Source organism: Geotrypetes seraphini, chromosome 5 (genome assembly GCF_902459505.1).
Source record: "Geotrypetes seraphini chromosome 5, aGeoSer1.1, whole genome shotgun sequence".
NCBI lineage: Eukaryota > Metazoa > Chordata > Amphibia > Gymnophiona > Dermophiidae > Geotrypetes > Geotrypetes seraphini.
In genome coordinates, this window is record NC_047088.1 from 236,388,767 (window position 1) to 236,404,329 (window position 15,563).

The following is a 15,563-nucleotide window of genomic DNA, read 5'->3' on the forward strand; positions in this document are numbered from 1 at the left end:
TGCGGCCTCTGTTATGACAGCCCTTTCCGACGTGGAACCTTAACATCATACTGAAAGGACTTTGTAAGCATCTGTACGAGCCTGTTCAGGAGGCATCTCTTCTGGATCTCATGGTGAAGGCAGCTTTTATGGTGGCTATAGTCTCAGTGAGAAGAGTCTCGGAATTACAGGCACTCTCATGCAGAGAACCATACCTCAGGATCACAAAGGTAAGAATTGTTCTTCGCATAGTCGCTTCCTTTCTACCAAAGGTTGTCTCAGCATTTCACGTCAACCAAGGAATCCGTCTACCCACCTTTCAGGTTACGGGTTCGACCAAGCAAAGTAAGTTATTGCAGAAACTAGAGGTATGGAGAGTTTTTCTCCACTATTTAGAACAGACAATGACTTTCTGACCATCTGTTTGTAATAATAAGTCAGTCAAGACAAAGCAGGCCAGCTTCCACGGCATCTATTGCCAGATGGATTCATATGGCAATTACGTTGATGTACGTTACCTGTGGCAAAGAGCTACCTATATCTCTCATAAGAACATAAGAATTGCTGCTGCTGGGTCAGACCAGTAGTCCATCATGCCCAGCAGTCCACTCACGCGGCGGCCCTTAGGTCAAAGACCAGTGCCCTAATTGCAGTGGCGTACCTAGCATATGTGACACCCGGGGCCCATCATTTTTTGACACCTCCCTCATCTATATGAAAATTATGATTTTTAGTAACAATCCACATATCGCACCACAAGAGTGTACCTAGGAAAAGGCAGCATCTAGCTTTCAGAGGCCAAATCTTTCTTCAGAACAGTACAGTATACTGCTGTTATGGTATCCTGTTATGACCTGAGGAAAGGTGTTTAGTCCAAAAAAATTGCCTTATTTCCATTTCCTGTTTATAAACTTTTATCAATAGTTACAATACTTCTTGATTCTAAGTAAAGCAACAAAACTCATTCAAAATTTAGGGACTGGGTGAGGAGTTAAGTAGGAAATTGGCAGAAACAAAGAAAATTTGGTTTTCAGGGGCTGAGTGTTGACTGAGGGTGGGGACTTAGTAAGGCCTGGGAAATAGGAGAGAAATGGATGCTTGGAGAGGAGACAGCAGGGACGCAATGATTTGTTAAAGCAACTTGATAGTCGCACACATAAAAGGAGTGACGCATACATATTTATCCACTCCTACCCCTAGCTGAAATAATATTTAAGTACCTTTCTGAGATCATATGCAACTTACATTACGGTAGTCCCCTTATTTGTTTACTCCTGCTACTCTATGTTATCTATATGTTCCATCTTTGCTTACACCTTATGCTATCTCCTACTTGTAGTGGACTTGAACTGAGTAATTTCTGGTTATTTTCATTGCTTAATACTAACCCCCCACACACACTTTTTTTTTTTTTTTTTTTTACAAAATCGTAGCGTAGTTTTTAGTGCTGGACACAGAGGTAATAGCTCCGATGCTCATAGAATTCCTATGAGCACAGTTTTGTTAAACAAAAAAAAAGGGGGGGGAAGAAGTTTCCTATGATAGAATTGTGCTTATTTTGAATTAGTTTTTCTGGACAAGTTTTGTTTGAATTGTCTTTATTTGAAATTTGAAAAATACTTTAAAAACTTCATATTGTCAAGGGGGGGCCTCAATGAACCAGTTTGTACAAGGCCCCGCAATTATTAAGGCTGCCCTGAGACTATAGTATTCCCTGTCCTGGTTTTGCGGTTAGGAGAAAAGGTTTTTGATTTGAAGGATCAAGTGAACTGTACGGGTTGTCCTGGATAGTTGATTAACTTGTCTGAGATCAAGTCATGAGGGTTTTATACAACTTATCCCCTATTTAACACAGCTGCATGTACGTCATACTCTTTCCAAATCAAGAAAGTTCTCCCTCTTTCATATACAATAGTAATTTCACTGTTAAGACTATTGTAATGCTTTGCTTCCGAGTATCCTTAAAAAACCGATGAAGAAGCTTCAAGATATTTAAAATACATCTGCTAATTTGTTAATGGAGTTGTAAAGAGAGAACATGTCACCTGTATAAGCAGATTTACAATGGCTTGGTGGGAAATCTGAATTTGGTTTAAGACTCTCCTTAATGTATACAACATTATACAATCAAGGTCCATAATACTTAAATAAGAAATGGAAGGTTTATATGACTAAACATATGCTATATTTTGTCTCATTTGTTATTAGAACTCATCATGCCAGCCCAAGGAGAGCACTTGTTTTTGCAGTTCCATATGACCGAAAGAAAAACAGATGACATTCATAAAGCCAAGACAGTGAAAATCTTTAAGTGCCTCCTGAACACCTGGTATTTCAATATTTTATATGTTTCTTGAATTGGTGGGTCAACGGAGAGGACAGACGTTAGAATTTATGAATAATTTTTATTGTGAAAATTGATTGTTTAGCATTGTGAAAATCAAACAAATATTTTAAATAAAAAGCTACAATAAATTTTTATGCAGAATAAATCTTTCTATATGAATTTTTTTTTTGGGGGGGAGGGTGTCATGTGATGGCAGCGACCTGAGCTGACATCTAGAATCTCCTCTCCCCCAAGTCGGCTATTAAATCGGCATATATATTTCAACTAGTGACTTTTTGGTGCTAAAATCTGCACATACAGCTGAGTGAAGTCGGGCTGCATCGCTGCAGGGAGTCCCTGCTCATCAGATTGAGTCTGGAGGATGCGCACTTTATCTGACATCCTTGACAAGCTCATTGGATCGAGCCTGGAGGATGTGCACTTTATCTAACATCCTCAACAAGCTCTCTAAGGTGCATGTCGCTTTGGATGAATTGAAGGACAGCATAGAGGGGCATATGGTGCACATTCAGCAGGTAGAGCCCTGGTTTCCAGGCAATAAGATTTGACCAGAGAACTCACCATGAAGATAACAACTTTGGAGAAACAGCTTCAAGTTCTTGTTGATTATGTGGAGGACCAGCAAAACAGAGGTTGGCGGAATAATTTATGCATTATTGGGCTCCCCGAGGTCGTCAAAGACAGAGAACTGTGGGACCTTGTGGAAACATGGCTGCTGAAGGCATTGGGCCTGGAGCTAGATGGCAGGTGCCTCAAGGCACAGCAAGTACATTATGTTGGGGTCTTAAGAGAGGGAAACCCCAGGGCCCACCCAGTCATTTCCCACATCTTCAATTATGCTGAAAAGGATCTGCTTATGGCTCGCTATTGGCAGAAGACAGACCTGGATTACAATGGTCAGAAACTCCTGCTGTTTCAAGACTTTTCTCCATGCGTATCTGAGCAGCAACGGCTTTTATCTCCTTACTGCTCACCACTGTTTGAGTAGAAGATAAAATTTGCAATGCAGTATCCGGTTTGGGTGTGGCTCACCCATGAGAATAAGACCCTTGATTCCCTGGCTGCTTTACAGTCCTTTCTGGACAACCACAAGTAACTTCTCGAGTGGTGAGCCTTTTTTTCTTTGTTTCTAGGTTCTTCTCTGTTTGGCCATGTGTTGGCCTAGCCATGTTTGCTACACTAGGCCCTGCACAGCAGCCAGAGTTTCTCTGTTACTGTGACCTGGGAGAAATGGCTGGTTATTGGTGAGGTACCTGATATTCTTAAACTGTTGCTGCTAGACTACCGTATTTTCACGCATATACCGCGCACCCGTGTAAAACGCGCACACGGGTATAGCGCGCGGGGAAACCTAAATATATGTGAACAAATTTTTATATAGCGCGCACACGCGTATACCGCGCATGCTGCTCCGTGAATTTAAATTTCCTTCTGCCGTCCCGACTCTCCTCTCGCCGCCCTGCCCTCTGCCCCGAGTCTCCTCTGGTCCCGACTCTCCTTTCGCCGCCCTGCCCTCTGCCCCGAGTCTCCTCTGGTCCCGACTCTCCTTTCGCTGCCCTGCCCTCTGCCCCGAGTCTCCTCTGGTCCCGACTCTCCTTTCGCCACCCTGCCCCGAGTCTCCTCTGGTCCCGACTCTCCTTTCGCCCCCCTTGAAGGTCTGCCTGTCTGACGTCAGAGAAAGGGCGGGACCGCTGGCAGAGGAAGCAGCGCAGCGCAGGGCTCAGAGAAGGGGGCGGGACCGCCGGCAGAGGAAGCAGCAGGGCTCACTGGAGCTGGGGGTGTGTGAGCGGTTCCTCGGGGTGATGAATCGGACATTGGGGAGAAACTATGTAAAAAAAAAATTTGTACAACGCGCATGGTTATACTCGGTTTGTTATATGCGTGAAAATACGATAGTTTGTTGATTTGTTCTTCTGAGAGTACAGTGCCTTTTTCTTTTCTTTTGTCTGCTGTATCAGTGAACAGTATCTTATTTGCAATTTATTGCAGTTTCCTTTGTACACTGAGCTATATTTAGTCTTAGTGCTGGGATGCCTCTCTTGTGTGGCTCTTTTTATTTTCACTATTGACTGTGAGGCATCCTTGGCTGTATCTTTTTTTGTATTTGCTTGGGATATATTGCATATCTTGTATTTGTTTTGGTATGGGGGTTGGGAAGGGATAGAAATCAAGGGGGGGGGGGATAATACCAAAGGCTGTCTCGGATGATATGTTGCCTTTTATAGATAATGTTACCATGGCCACCCCAAATTGGTTTCTCTTATCACTCAATTTGTGTCCTTTTCTGGTCTCAAAATTAACTTTGAAAAATCTGAGGCGCTTGTGGTCTCTGACTGCCCCTCCAAGTGGGATTCTTCTTTTCCTCTCAGCATTGTATGCTGTATCTTGCTTACCAATAAAAAAAAGATATGACAAAAAAAATATATATTTATATATATATATATATATAAATAAATAAATATATATATATATATATATATATATATATTTTTTTTTTTAAACAGAAAATTGCAGATTACTTTCAACAATTTTATTTATATGTGTAAGACTCAGTAATAATCATCTATTTGGGGGAATTTTGTACAGGTGTCAGCTTGCTTTAAAATTAAAACTATCTTGTTTTTTACCTGGATATCCTGCGATATTTCAGCTGTGATAGGTGGAGGAAATTCTTCACACACAGCCACACTTCGAACAAGTTTTAATTTGGAACTTGACTAAAGAAAAGTATTTACAATTAAAAACTACAGTTTAGCTATCCTGCACACAACAGCTATTTTAGCCCACCTAGATCAAAGTCATATCTTCAAACAAAAAAACATCTTGACAAAGGGCGAATAAGCAAGCATAGCTTGGACAGCTTAACAGCAATCACCAAAAAGAATAATCAAGATCAAGACAAACAAACGGAAAAAAATTAGCAGGCTCCTCTATCAACAGGCAAAGCAGAAAGGCAGATGACTCAAAAATATAAAAATGTATGGAAAAAAATAAAACTGAACACATCGCTCACAAAAAAATATATTTTAAGCACAAAAGACTTCATAAGCATGCCAGCAGATGAGTCTAGTGTACTGTACCTTTGACCTTTTCCCTGTCTGTCCAAAGGTCTGCAATGGCCGCTAAATAGATGTAACAAAAACATTACATTACAACGATATACTAAAATTTAAGTTTTGTATCAAGCATTCGTGATTTACAAATTATAAAACAAAAAAAGAGAGTTAAATTTTTAATTAGAAAAAATTTTTCATATGAAATACCATATTCAAAACTTCAAGTATACAACTCTTTTCTATTTTAATTCTTAAACTACTCAGAAATACCTAATATACCCCCCTCCTCTTTTACAAAACCACGCTAGCGTTTTTAGCTCTGGCCTCAGCAGCAATAACTCCAACACTTGTAAGTATCGGAGCTTTTACCGCTGCGACCAGCGATAAAAAACACAAGTGCGGTTTTGTAAAAGGGGGGAATAGCATCTTATTTCAAATTTTAGACATCAATATTATGAATATTTCATGCTTTAGTATGTGTACTGGAAGAGTGAGCAATGTCTGTTTCTAATTAGGAATATGCGTACATTAGCAGTCATACTTATACTCTTATATCAGGGGGGTTTCCCCCCAGATACAGTTAAATGTATAAGTTCAGGCACCCCAGTGAAACAATGTTTCAATGAATCCCAGTTAATAAATGACGACATAACCTCTACTATTGTAGCAGGCAACCTATGGCCAATAAGCCAGACCTGACATGCCGATATAGGTTGCTTTGAAAGGTAGGAGCCAGCAGCAAAACCAGATCAATTCAGCATTGTAGTTTTTCTCAAGTACCTAATTTCATTTTAGTTTGATACTTTGTAAACCGCTTAGGTCAGTAAAATACAGGAGCGGTATATCAAATCTTAAATAAACATAAAATAAACATTGTATGGAGTGCTTAACCATGAAGAATGACCCTTAGTAGACCCAAAAGCTTGCACCTAAAACAGCTGTTAGTCTAAGAAAGGTATCATTTCAACTACTCTTTCTTGTCTATAGGTGCTATAGCAAACTTTGATTTAAAACATAAAAAATTTTTATTTGTACCATCTGAAGTTCCTTGCATGTTGAAATGTCTCTGTTTTGTACTTTTCAAAACCATTCTTCCTAATTACTTGAGATATCTGAAGTAATTTGTTTAGAGCATAGAGACTCATGAATCTCAAAGGTTTTAAGTTAACACAATATTTCTTATAAACAGAATTATTAAAACGTTAACATTTTAAAAATTATTTTAATTAATATTTGACCAGATGTAGAACTAAATCTAGGGTCAGGGGATGCTTCCTTTATTCCTCAAACTACACCAGCTTCTCCCTGACTCAAGATTGTGAACCAGTGCTGCACCCAGGTCAAAATGTTTGTACTATGCAGAGCAGGGGTGGGCAAAGTTGAACAAAATATCTTTCAATATAAATTGATGCAGATTTTCTATTAGCTTTTATGAAACAGATTAGAAATAAACAATGAATATGACAGTTACAAAACTGTGCTCTGTCATTGTTAATATCTCTTTTGCCAGGAAAAGCCAGCCTCCAACCAGTGGGGTGGTGAGAGGTGCCCAGGATAGTAGCGCCTTCCCTCACCATCTTCTCCGTACCCTTCTGCCTCGCATGCTCCCCTTCCCCCGTACCTGTTTAGCTTCCCCAGCACAAGCAGAATCTCTAACTTGCTGCCCGCACCAGCGGCGAATCTCCTTCTGATATCACTTCCTAGTTGCGGGACCCGGAAGTGATGTCACATGCCTCTGAGGCAAATGTGCACGTACTTACACACACTTGTATCCCCCCTCCCATCCCTAATCCAAGATCAGGCCCTCACAAGTTGAAGGAAAAGAGAGCAGATGCATGTCAAGAGAGCAGTCTCTTCTGCTGCTTGGTGTTGAATGTAAAATTTGAACCATATGATTCACATTTTGCATTCAGTGCAAAAGCAGCAGAAAAGGACACAGACAAATGCATAGCCATAATCTTTTCCACTGCTTGTGAATCTCAGTGGTCTGGGGTTGTGAATCTCACTGGTCTGGGGCTGCCAAGGAGAGGGAGAGAGCATGATGAGTTTTTGTGTGCAGAGGAGGGAGGGGCAGTGGAAGCCAAAATAGAGCCTCTGTGCCCTGAGAGGCAGGAAAGCATTAGTGAGAGTTGAGGCCTGTGTGTTATGGGGGTGGAGGAAGGAAAGACTAAGCCAGACTTCTGTGTGCTTCACGGATCGGGGTGGAGGTACCACAGAGAACCAGGTATGCAAAAGTGGAAGTGTGGTGGTGATGGGAGACTTCAACTACCCGGGAATAAACTGGAGTATTGGGCACTCAAACTGCATGAGGGAGACCAAATTCCTGGAGGTCATGAGGGATTGTTTCATGGAACAGCTGGTCACGGAACCAACACGGGGTGATGCCACTCTTGACCTAATCCTCAACGGACTAGGGGGACCCGCTAAGGAGGTGGCGGTACTAGCCCCACTAGGAAACAGCGATCACAACACGATCCAGTACAGGCTAGAAATTGGATCATCAAAGGTGAAAAGAACTACAACGACTGCACTTAACTTCAAAAAAGGGAATTATGATGCCATGAGGAAAATGGTGGGAAAGAAACTCAACAACAGCGCAAGGAAGATGGAGTCCGTAGAAAATGCCTGGACCATACTCAAGGGCACAGTGCACGAAGCACAGAACCTGTGCATCCCCAAGTACAGGAAAGGGTGCAAAAAAATAGAACAAAAAACCCAGTGTGGATAACAAATGCAGTGAAAAAGGCAATAAGTGACAAGAAAGCATCATTCAAAAAATGGAAAAAGGACAAAACAGAGGAGAACCAAAAGGAACACAAAAAACACCAAAAGGAGTGTCATCGAGTGGTTAGGAAAGCAAAAAAAGAATATGAAGAGAGACTTGCAGGGGAAGCAACAAACTTCAAATCATTCTTCAGGTACGTTAAGGGGAAGCAACCAGCAAGGGAGGAAGTGGGACCCTTGGATGATGGGGACAGAAAGGGAGTGGTAAAAGAGGAAAAGGAGATAGCTGACAGTTCTTCACGTCAGTTTTCACAAGGGAGGACACAACCAACATTCCGGAGCCCGAGGAGATCGTAAAGGAGAGCAGGATGAAAATCTGGACCAGCTAGAGGTGAGCAAGGTGGATGTCCTCAGGCAGATAGACAGGCTAAAGAGCGACAAATCGCCAGATCCGGATGGCATTCACCCAAGGGTACTCAAGGAACTAAGGAACGAAATAGCTGAGCCACTTCGACAAATATGCAACCTATCCCTAAAAACTGGAGAGATTCCGGAAGACTGGAAAATAGCAAATGTCACGCCCATCTTCAAGAAAGGCTCAAGGGGAGACCCAGGAAACTACAGGCCGGTGAGCTTGACCTCGGTCCCGGGAAAGATGATGGAAGCGCTGATTAAAGACAGCATCTGGGAACACATCGACAACTATGGGCAGCTAAAGTCGAGCCAGCATGGCTTCTGCAAGGGCAGGTCATGCCTCACAAACTTATTATACTTCTTTGAGGGGGTAACCAGCCAGGTGGATAAAGGGGAATCCATAGATATCATTTACCTTGACTTCCAAAAAGCCTTCGACAAGGTGCCACACGAAAGACTACTAAGGAAGCTATGGAACCATGGGGTGCAAGGGGAGGTCCACCGAAGGATCAAAAACTGGCTGGCGGACAGGAAACAGAGGGTTGGAGTAAAGGGACATTACTCAGACTGGCAATGGGTCACGAGCGGAGTTCCACAGGGGTCGGTGCTGGGACCGCTCCTATTCAATATATTCATTAACGACCTGGAAGCAGGAACAAAATGTGAGGTTATTAAATTTGCGGATGACACCAAACTATATTGCAAGGTCAATAACATGGAGGACTACGAAGATCTCCAAAAAGATCTGACAACACTGGAAAAATGGGCCAAAAAGTGGCAAATGAGTTTCAACATAGCGAAATGCAAGGTTATGCATATAGGGAAAAAACCCCCGATGTTCACTTACAAAATGGGGGGATCAGCGCTAGGGGTGAGCGACCTTGAAAGAGACCTGGGAGTGATGGTAGACACAACATTGAAAGCGTCGGCGCAGTGTGCCACGGCCTCAAGGAAAGCAAACAGAATGTTGGGTATCATTAAGAAGGGTATCATGACCAGGACAAAGGATGTCATCCTGCCACTGTATCGTGCTATGGTGCGCCCGCACCTGGAGTACTGTGCTCAGTTCTGGTCGCCGTACCTCAAGAAAGACATGGAGGTACTTGAGAGGGTCCAGAGAAGAGCAGCTAAGCTAATAAAGGGCATGGAGGACCTCTCATATACTGACAGACTGAAAAAGCTAGGGCTTTTCTCCCTGGAAAAGCGGAGACTTAGAGGAGACATGATAGAAACCTTCAAGATTATGAAGGGCATAGAAAAAATAGACAGGGACAGATTTTTCAAATTAAGGGGATCAATAAGTACAAGGGGGCACTCAGAGAAATTGAAAGGGGAGAGGTTTAGAACAAACGCCAGGAAGTTCTTTTTCACACAGAGGGTGGTGGATACATGGAACGCGCTACCAGAGGATGTGATAAACAGGAGCACGCTACAGGGGTTCAAAGAAGCTTTGGATAGGTACTTGGAAGACAAAGGGATTGAGGGGTACAGATAAGAGTAAAGGTAGATTATAGGGATGGGATTAGAGGTAAGTTACAAAATTAATCAGGGTCCACAGTTCAGGCACTAGGCCTAATGGGCTGCCGCGGGAGCGGACCGCTGAGCAAGATGGACCTCTGGTCTGACTCAGCGGGGGCAACTTCTTATGTTCTTATGTGTGCTTCAGGGGGAGGGGGAAGCTGGGTGTCTGTATGCTGTAGAGGTGGGGAATGAACTCTTTGCCGAGATGCAAGAGCTACTCTTGGAAGAATTCTACACAAAAAAAATTCAAATTCTTTTCACAAAATTTGCAAATTCTGCATGTTTGACAACATTTAAACCATATTTTTGCTAATTATTCTTCAGAATATCAGTACAATTCAGTATTCTCATTAAAATTATACTAGAGAAATCAAAAAGCCTTCAAATTTTTCTTGCTTAGTGACTCGTCTACCAGAACATCTGGTTTATTTTCATAGAACTTCAGTTTGCCTTTATATTGTTGAAAAATTTTCTGAAAGCTGACATATTTCAGTAAATTCATAAGAACCTTCCCCCCCTTTTTTTCTATCTTTTGTTGTCTGAGCAGTTTATTTCTCCATTCATTTAGATCAGAGGCCCTTTTTCTGCTTAATCTTTGTTTTTTCATGACTGTCTTCCCAGGATCGTCTGTCCATTTTAATATTTTGTCCTTATCTGTCCAGCATGTCCACCCTGTCTCTATCCTAAGCTTCTTCCCTCTATATCCCTCTCCATTCCCCTGCATCCATCAACCCTCTGTCACAATCACCTCTTTTCAAGCAATGTCCCTGTGTCTTGCAGTCTTTCTATGTCCCTGTCTCAATGCACTCTCCCCATCAAGCATTCTTCTCCATGCCTGTCCCTCTTCATGCCCAGCATTGTCTCTACTCTCAGTCCCCCATCTAGGATCTCTCTCTCTCTGTTTATGTGCCTCTGGCTGTTCAGGATCTTCCACCTGAACCAGCCTTTCTCCCCTCATCTGCATTTCCCACTCACTCTCTCCTATTCCCTCCCAAGACAGAATCTCTCACCCTCCAACACCCCCAGTCAGCATTTTGCGCTATCTTCCCCTATCCCCCCCCCCCGAGTCAGTAGTTCTTTCCCCAGCCAGCATCTCTCACCCTGTCCCCCCACCCCCAGCATCTCTCATTCCCTGCCTCCCCCAGCCAGCATCTCTCACTCGCTCCCCATTGTCCACTACTTCAGAGAAGCCAATTCCAATCAATGGTATTCTGCCGCTGGCTCTATAGACTTTCCTCTACACAGTCCACCGAAGAAAGAGGAAGTGACATCATCGAGGGCAGGACTGCAGTAGAGAGGAGCCTGCCAGAGTCCATGCAGGTTGCCTGAAGTTGTTGCTGGTAGCAATTCAAGAGAGGGAGTGCGGCCCAATATCAAATTATGCACAGAACTCGGGTAATTATGCATTCTTGGGGAATTCTGCACAAATTCTGCATTGTACAGTAGTGCAGAATTCTGCCAGAAGTAAAAAGCTGGGGAGGTATGTGAAGGTGGAAATATGTATGCAAGGTTCTGGTTCTGGGAAAGATTCCAGAGGACTGAAGGTGGCTAATGTTATGGGTACAATTGTTAAGTCGGAAGCAATTTTAGGTGGAATCAGAGTCCAGCTTCATAATAAAAACACACACATATGCATATTTATTTTTCTCCTAGATCTTTTTTTTTTTTTTTTTGTTCAATAATTTTTATTAATTATTTTAAAGGATACAAGAATCATTTAAAGTACATAGAAACAAAATAAAGCTTTCTGTATATAGAGTATACAAATCTATGTTTAACTGTAGAGGAGCAAAGGCTCCAATTATTGAAGATGCATGTAAGGGATATATAAGATAAAGATGAGAGAGAGCAGTAAAGGAAAAAGGAAAGAAAAATGAAAGAGAGAAGAGAAGAGAAGAAAAGGATAACAGGAGTGTCTAAGAAGATGAGCGCACATAGGAATCTAAGAATGACCATGGAGATTTGTTATTTTTTTTTTATCGGTTTCAGATACAAATTAAAGTTCCTTGCATCGAGTTCTCTCCGATTGTATAGAAATAAAAGATATAAAAGCACGGTTTAATTTAAAACTAGGTGCGGATGTAAGGAGCCGTTACACCATACGTGTAATCACCGTGGCAATCAGGCCACGCCCCATTTTTTTTTTTTTCCCTTCCTTCCTTCTTCCCTTTCTTCTTCTCCCTCGGCGGCCCGCAGTGGGCTGAGAAAAGAAAAAAAACAAAAAAACAAAACTGGGTCAGGCTGGAAGATTGATCTTTAGTAGCACTCGAATGAGCTGAGGAGAGCAAGGCTCCTAAATGAGCAGTGCAGGGTAAATCTCTCCTGCTCGAGGGGTGGAGGAAGGAGGGACTGTGCCGAAAGTGGCTGTTGGGGGCGGGGCAAACCGCCGATCTCGGGCTCCTCCGGTGCAGTGAAGGGGGACGACTCGATCTCCCTTCCCCTTCATTGTGCTGGATCCTGAAGAGAGGACCTGTATTCAGAGCCCTTAAGAGGGCTGTAACGGCAGACCGGTGCCAAAAGTGGCTGTTGGGGGCGGGGCAAACCGCCGATCTCGGGCTCCTCCGGTGCAGTGAAGGGGGACGACTCGATCTCCCTTCCCCTTCACTGTGCTGGATCCCGAAGAGAGGACCTGTATTCAGAGCCCTTAAGAGGGAAATTCTAAAACTGGCGCCCTACCGGCACCTATGTTACTTGAAAAAAAATTTTTCTCCTAGATCTAATGTCACAGTATCAATTCTGCAGGGTCCCATAATCTGAATCCAGCTGTTCTCCCTTAGCACGGCCACTTCTCCACTGCTAGAAATCTTTGATGCCTCTCATGTACCTCTCATTCTCGCAGATGCTTCTCAGTCTTGCCACCTCATCTCTCAGTTCCTTCATGAAGGATTCATGATGAAGATAGCTTGCACATGGAACCACTCCCTCTGCTTGGGTAACATTGTCTGTCTGCACAGAGACAGAAGCTGTAACCTAGCAAACAGCTTTGGAGACACGATGTTTCCTAGCCATACTGTAGTTGCAGAAGTTCTTGCACCTTTTCCCAAGTCTGAATGCCAGCAAGTAAGATATTCCAATGGAATTTTTCTTCCCCTTGGCAGAGCTGAGAGACTATGCTGGGTGGTGGTGGAGAAGAAAGATTAAGAGGCTTTGCTAGGTAGTGGTGGGAAGAGATTGAGAGAAGCAGTTGCTAGGGCGGCTGGGTAGGTGATGAAGAGAAGCTTTAGGCTCCAATTCCAGGGAGTGGGTGAACGAGCAATGGGAAGGGATTAAAGTCTGCAGCTTCTGGTGGCAGACGAGCAACAGATAGAGGATAAGGCTGCAGAGCTTCTAAGGGTAGGCAGGTGGGAGCACTTTATGGCCACCCCCTAGCAGCTGCAGCTGTAGCCTCTCTCCATTATCACAGTCTAAAGTCTCTATCCATTGCCAGATACACTGCCAGTGGGTGGCCAAAACAGTAGAAGCCTGCTAGCCACTCCTCCTCCTCCTCTACTACTGTAATGGCTAGCTTGATGTACAGCACAGAGTAGATTATAAATGTGTGTTTTATAAATGTGCATGTATAAATAAATAATTCCAGTCATTCCAAGACAGGATCCTAGATCTTAAGAAAATTAGTCAAGGTCTGCTTTATGCAATGCCTTTTGTGATGAAGTCCTAGAATAAAGGTTTCCTTTTGAAAACTCTCCCATTCAGAGCACTGTTATATAAGCAACACTGTACTGTGGATAGTCACTCAAGTGTCTATTAAAAATTTTCTTTCCAGATCTTTGCCACGGCTTCAACAATTTCTCATACCTTCAATTTTTCAACAATATTTGACAGTTGAAAATTGCTAAGTGGAAGCATTTAAATATTGTTTATAAAACATTCTCTAATTTATTTATGTGTGTATATATATATTGTGGCCCACTGTAGAGCAGAACAGTACTTTATAATTCCTACAGTGGAAACCCCAATATAGCACTCTGACGTGTGGCCCGAAATGGAACCACCCTGCAGGACCGGATTCCAAACTGGAATCAAAAACAAAACAAAATCATCACCATTATTATTCAAAGAAATAATATTATTTTTATTCCTTTTTGTATCCAGATAAGTAGACTTTTCAAGATAGCTGCTAAGCTGGTCAGAATGTTTTATACAGCAGCATAAAGAAACGAAAAAAATAGCAAACTTAGCAAGCAAAAACAGCCTACAATCCAGTCCTTGCCTTGCATTCAACAATGATGAAACCTCAGCTGTGTCTGAGGATAGCAGCCCAATTCAGGCCTAGCACAAGTGTTTCAAAGTTCCTCCAAGCCTCTGGCCAGTTTCACTCACTGCCAGGTAAAGGGGAGTGACAGGTTTTGCACACAAAAGTCCTTAATTTGACTTTTACAATTCCCTCCCAAGATATCAGCAAAACCTCACCCCAAAAATCACTCCCTAGCTTGCAAACAAAATGTTCCTCATACAGTCCAGCACCAACAAACTCCACTCACTGTTTGGGGGTGGAAGCAAAGTCCACCTGCATGGCTTCAGGCACCTCAGGAGCAAACTCTGACAAACCTTCTTCCAATTCCATGGGCTGTTCTCCTGGAAACCTGGGCTCTTCAGCTTGACCCTCCTCCAACACCTCCATTGGAACTGGTTTGCTGCTCCTGCTTGGCTGAGAGGACTCCCTAGGGAGAAAAGGATTAAACCTCCTCCCTAGCTTGCTTCCCTTACTGTTCTCTGGGACAGGTTTAAATACTTTAGGGCGACGCCCTGCAGTGTCAGCCCTGGCAGTGTTCCAAGGGCCTCTTGGGCTCCCCCGGTGGTCAATGTCATTATTTGGCTCAGAAACAATCTGACCCTTCCCAATTCCTTTCCGGGTTTTCTTTTCTGCTCCATTTTCTTTTTCCCTATCTGGGACCGGGGCAGGGAGGATACCTGGCTGGTCACAATATATATATACACACACACACTTTCCCTAATTTGTGTGTTTAGATATGTCTATAAAACATCAATGTTGCATAATCACGGTACTGTATGAACCTACTATTAAATGAATTATTACATTAAACCAGATACATACATTTGTCTTGACAAGACTTATCACTAGAGCAGGGACGGTCCTATGAATCTCTACAACACTGTATACGCCTAGTAGTACTTTCAAAGTAAGTAATGTTAGTAGAAGCTTTGAAAATGAAAGTAATTTATTGTTAAAAATACAACCGTACCCCAAAATGGTTGCTGAAAATAGAAGTGCAGCACAACAAAGAAAAATGGGGAGACCCAATGATCCACAGTGAAAACAATCCACCGATGAAAACAAAAACAAAAACTGTGGATACAGATGTTCTGGAGATAATTTATTAAACACTGACATATAAAACCATGAAAATTCAATTTAAAAAGTACAATGCTAAAAAATATGGTGATAAAAATCCACCCGGACCCTACACGGTCCGTGTTTCGGCGAACACGCCTTCCTCAGGGGTCCAATGGTTTGCAACCTCACATATAAAGAATTGGACTGAAAACAGTCTATTGTCTTT

General features: G+C 42.7%; 1 protein-coding gene across 13 annotated transcripts in view; it reads right to left on the minus strand.

The window, feature by feature from the left end:
* R3HDM1 (R3H domain containing 1) overlaps nt 1-15,563 on the minus strand; it is a 288,043-nt gene that overhangs the window by 207,270 nt on the left and 65,210 nt on the right. For 11 of the 13 annotated variants that reach the window (XR_004539395.1, XR_004539394.1, XM_033943916.1 and 8 more), the window contains 2 exons: nt 5,407-5,448; nt 4,954-5,043 (listed from right to left, as the gene is read on the minus strand). The exons of the other annotated variants lie outside the window; for them this stretch is intronic. Coding sequence is in view for 9 of the 11 variants with exons in the window: in XM_033943916.1 (XP_033799807.1) it covers nt 4,954-5,043; nt 5,407-5,448 (132 nt within the window). In the remaining 2 variants the exon portion in view is untranslated. The remainder of the gene's footprint in view (nt 1-4,953; nt 5,044-5,406; nt 5,449-15,563) is intronic. 13 annotated transcript variants of the gene reach the window in all.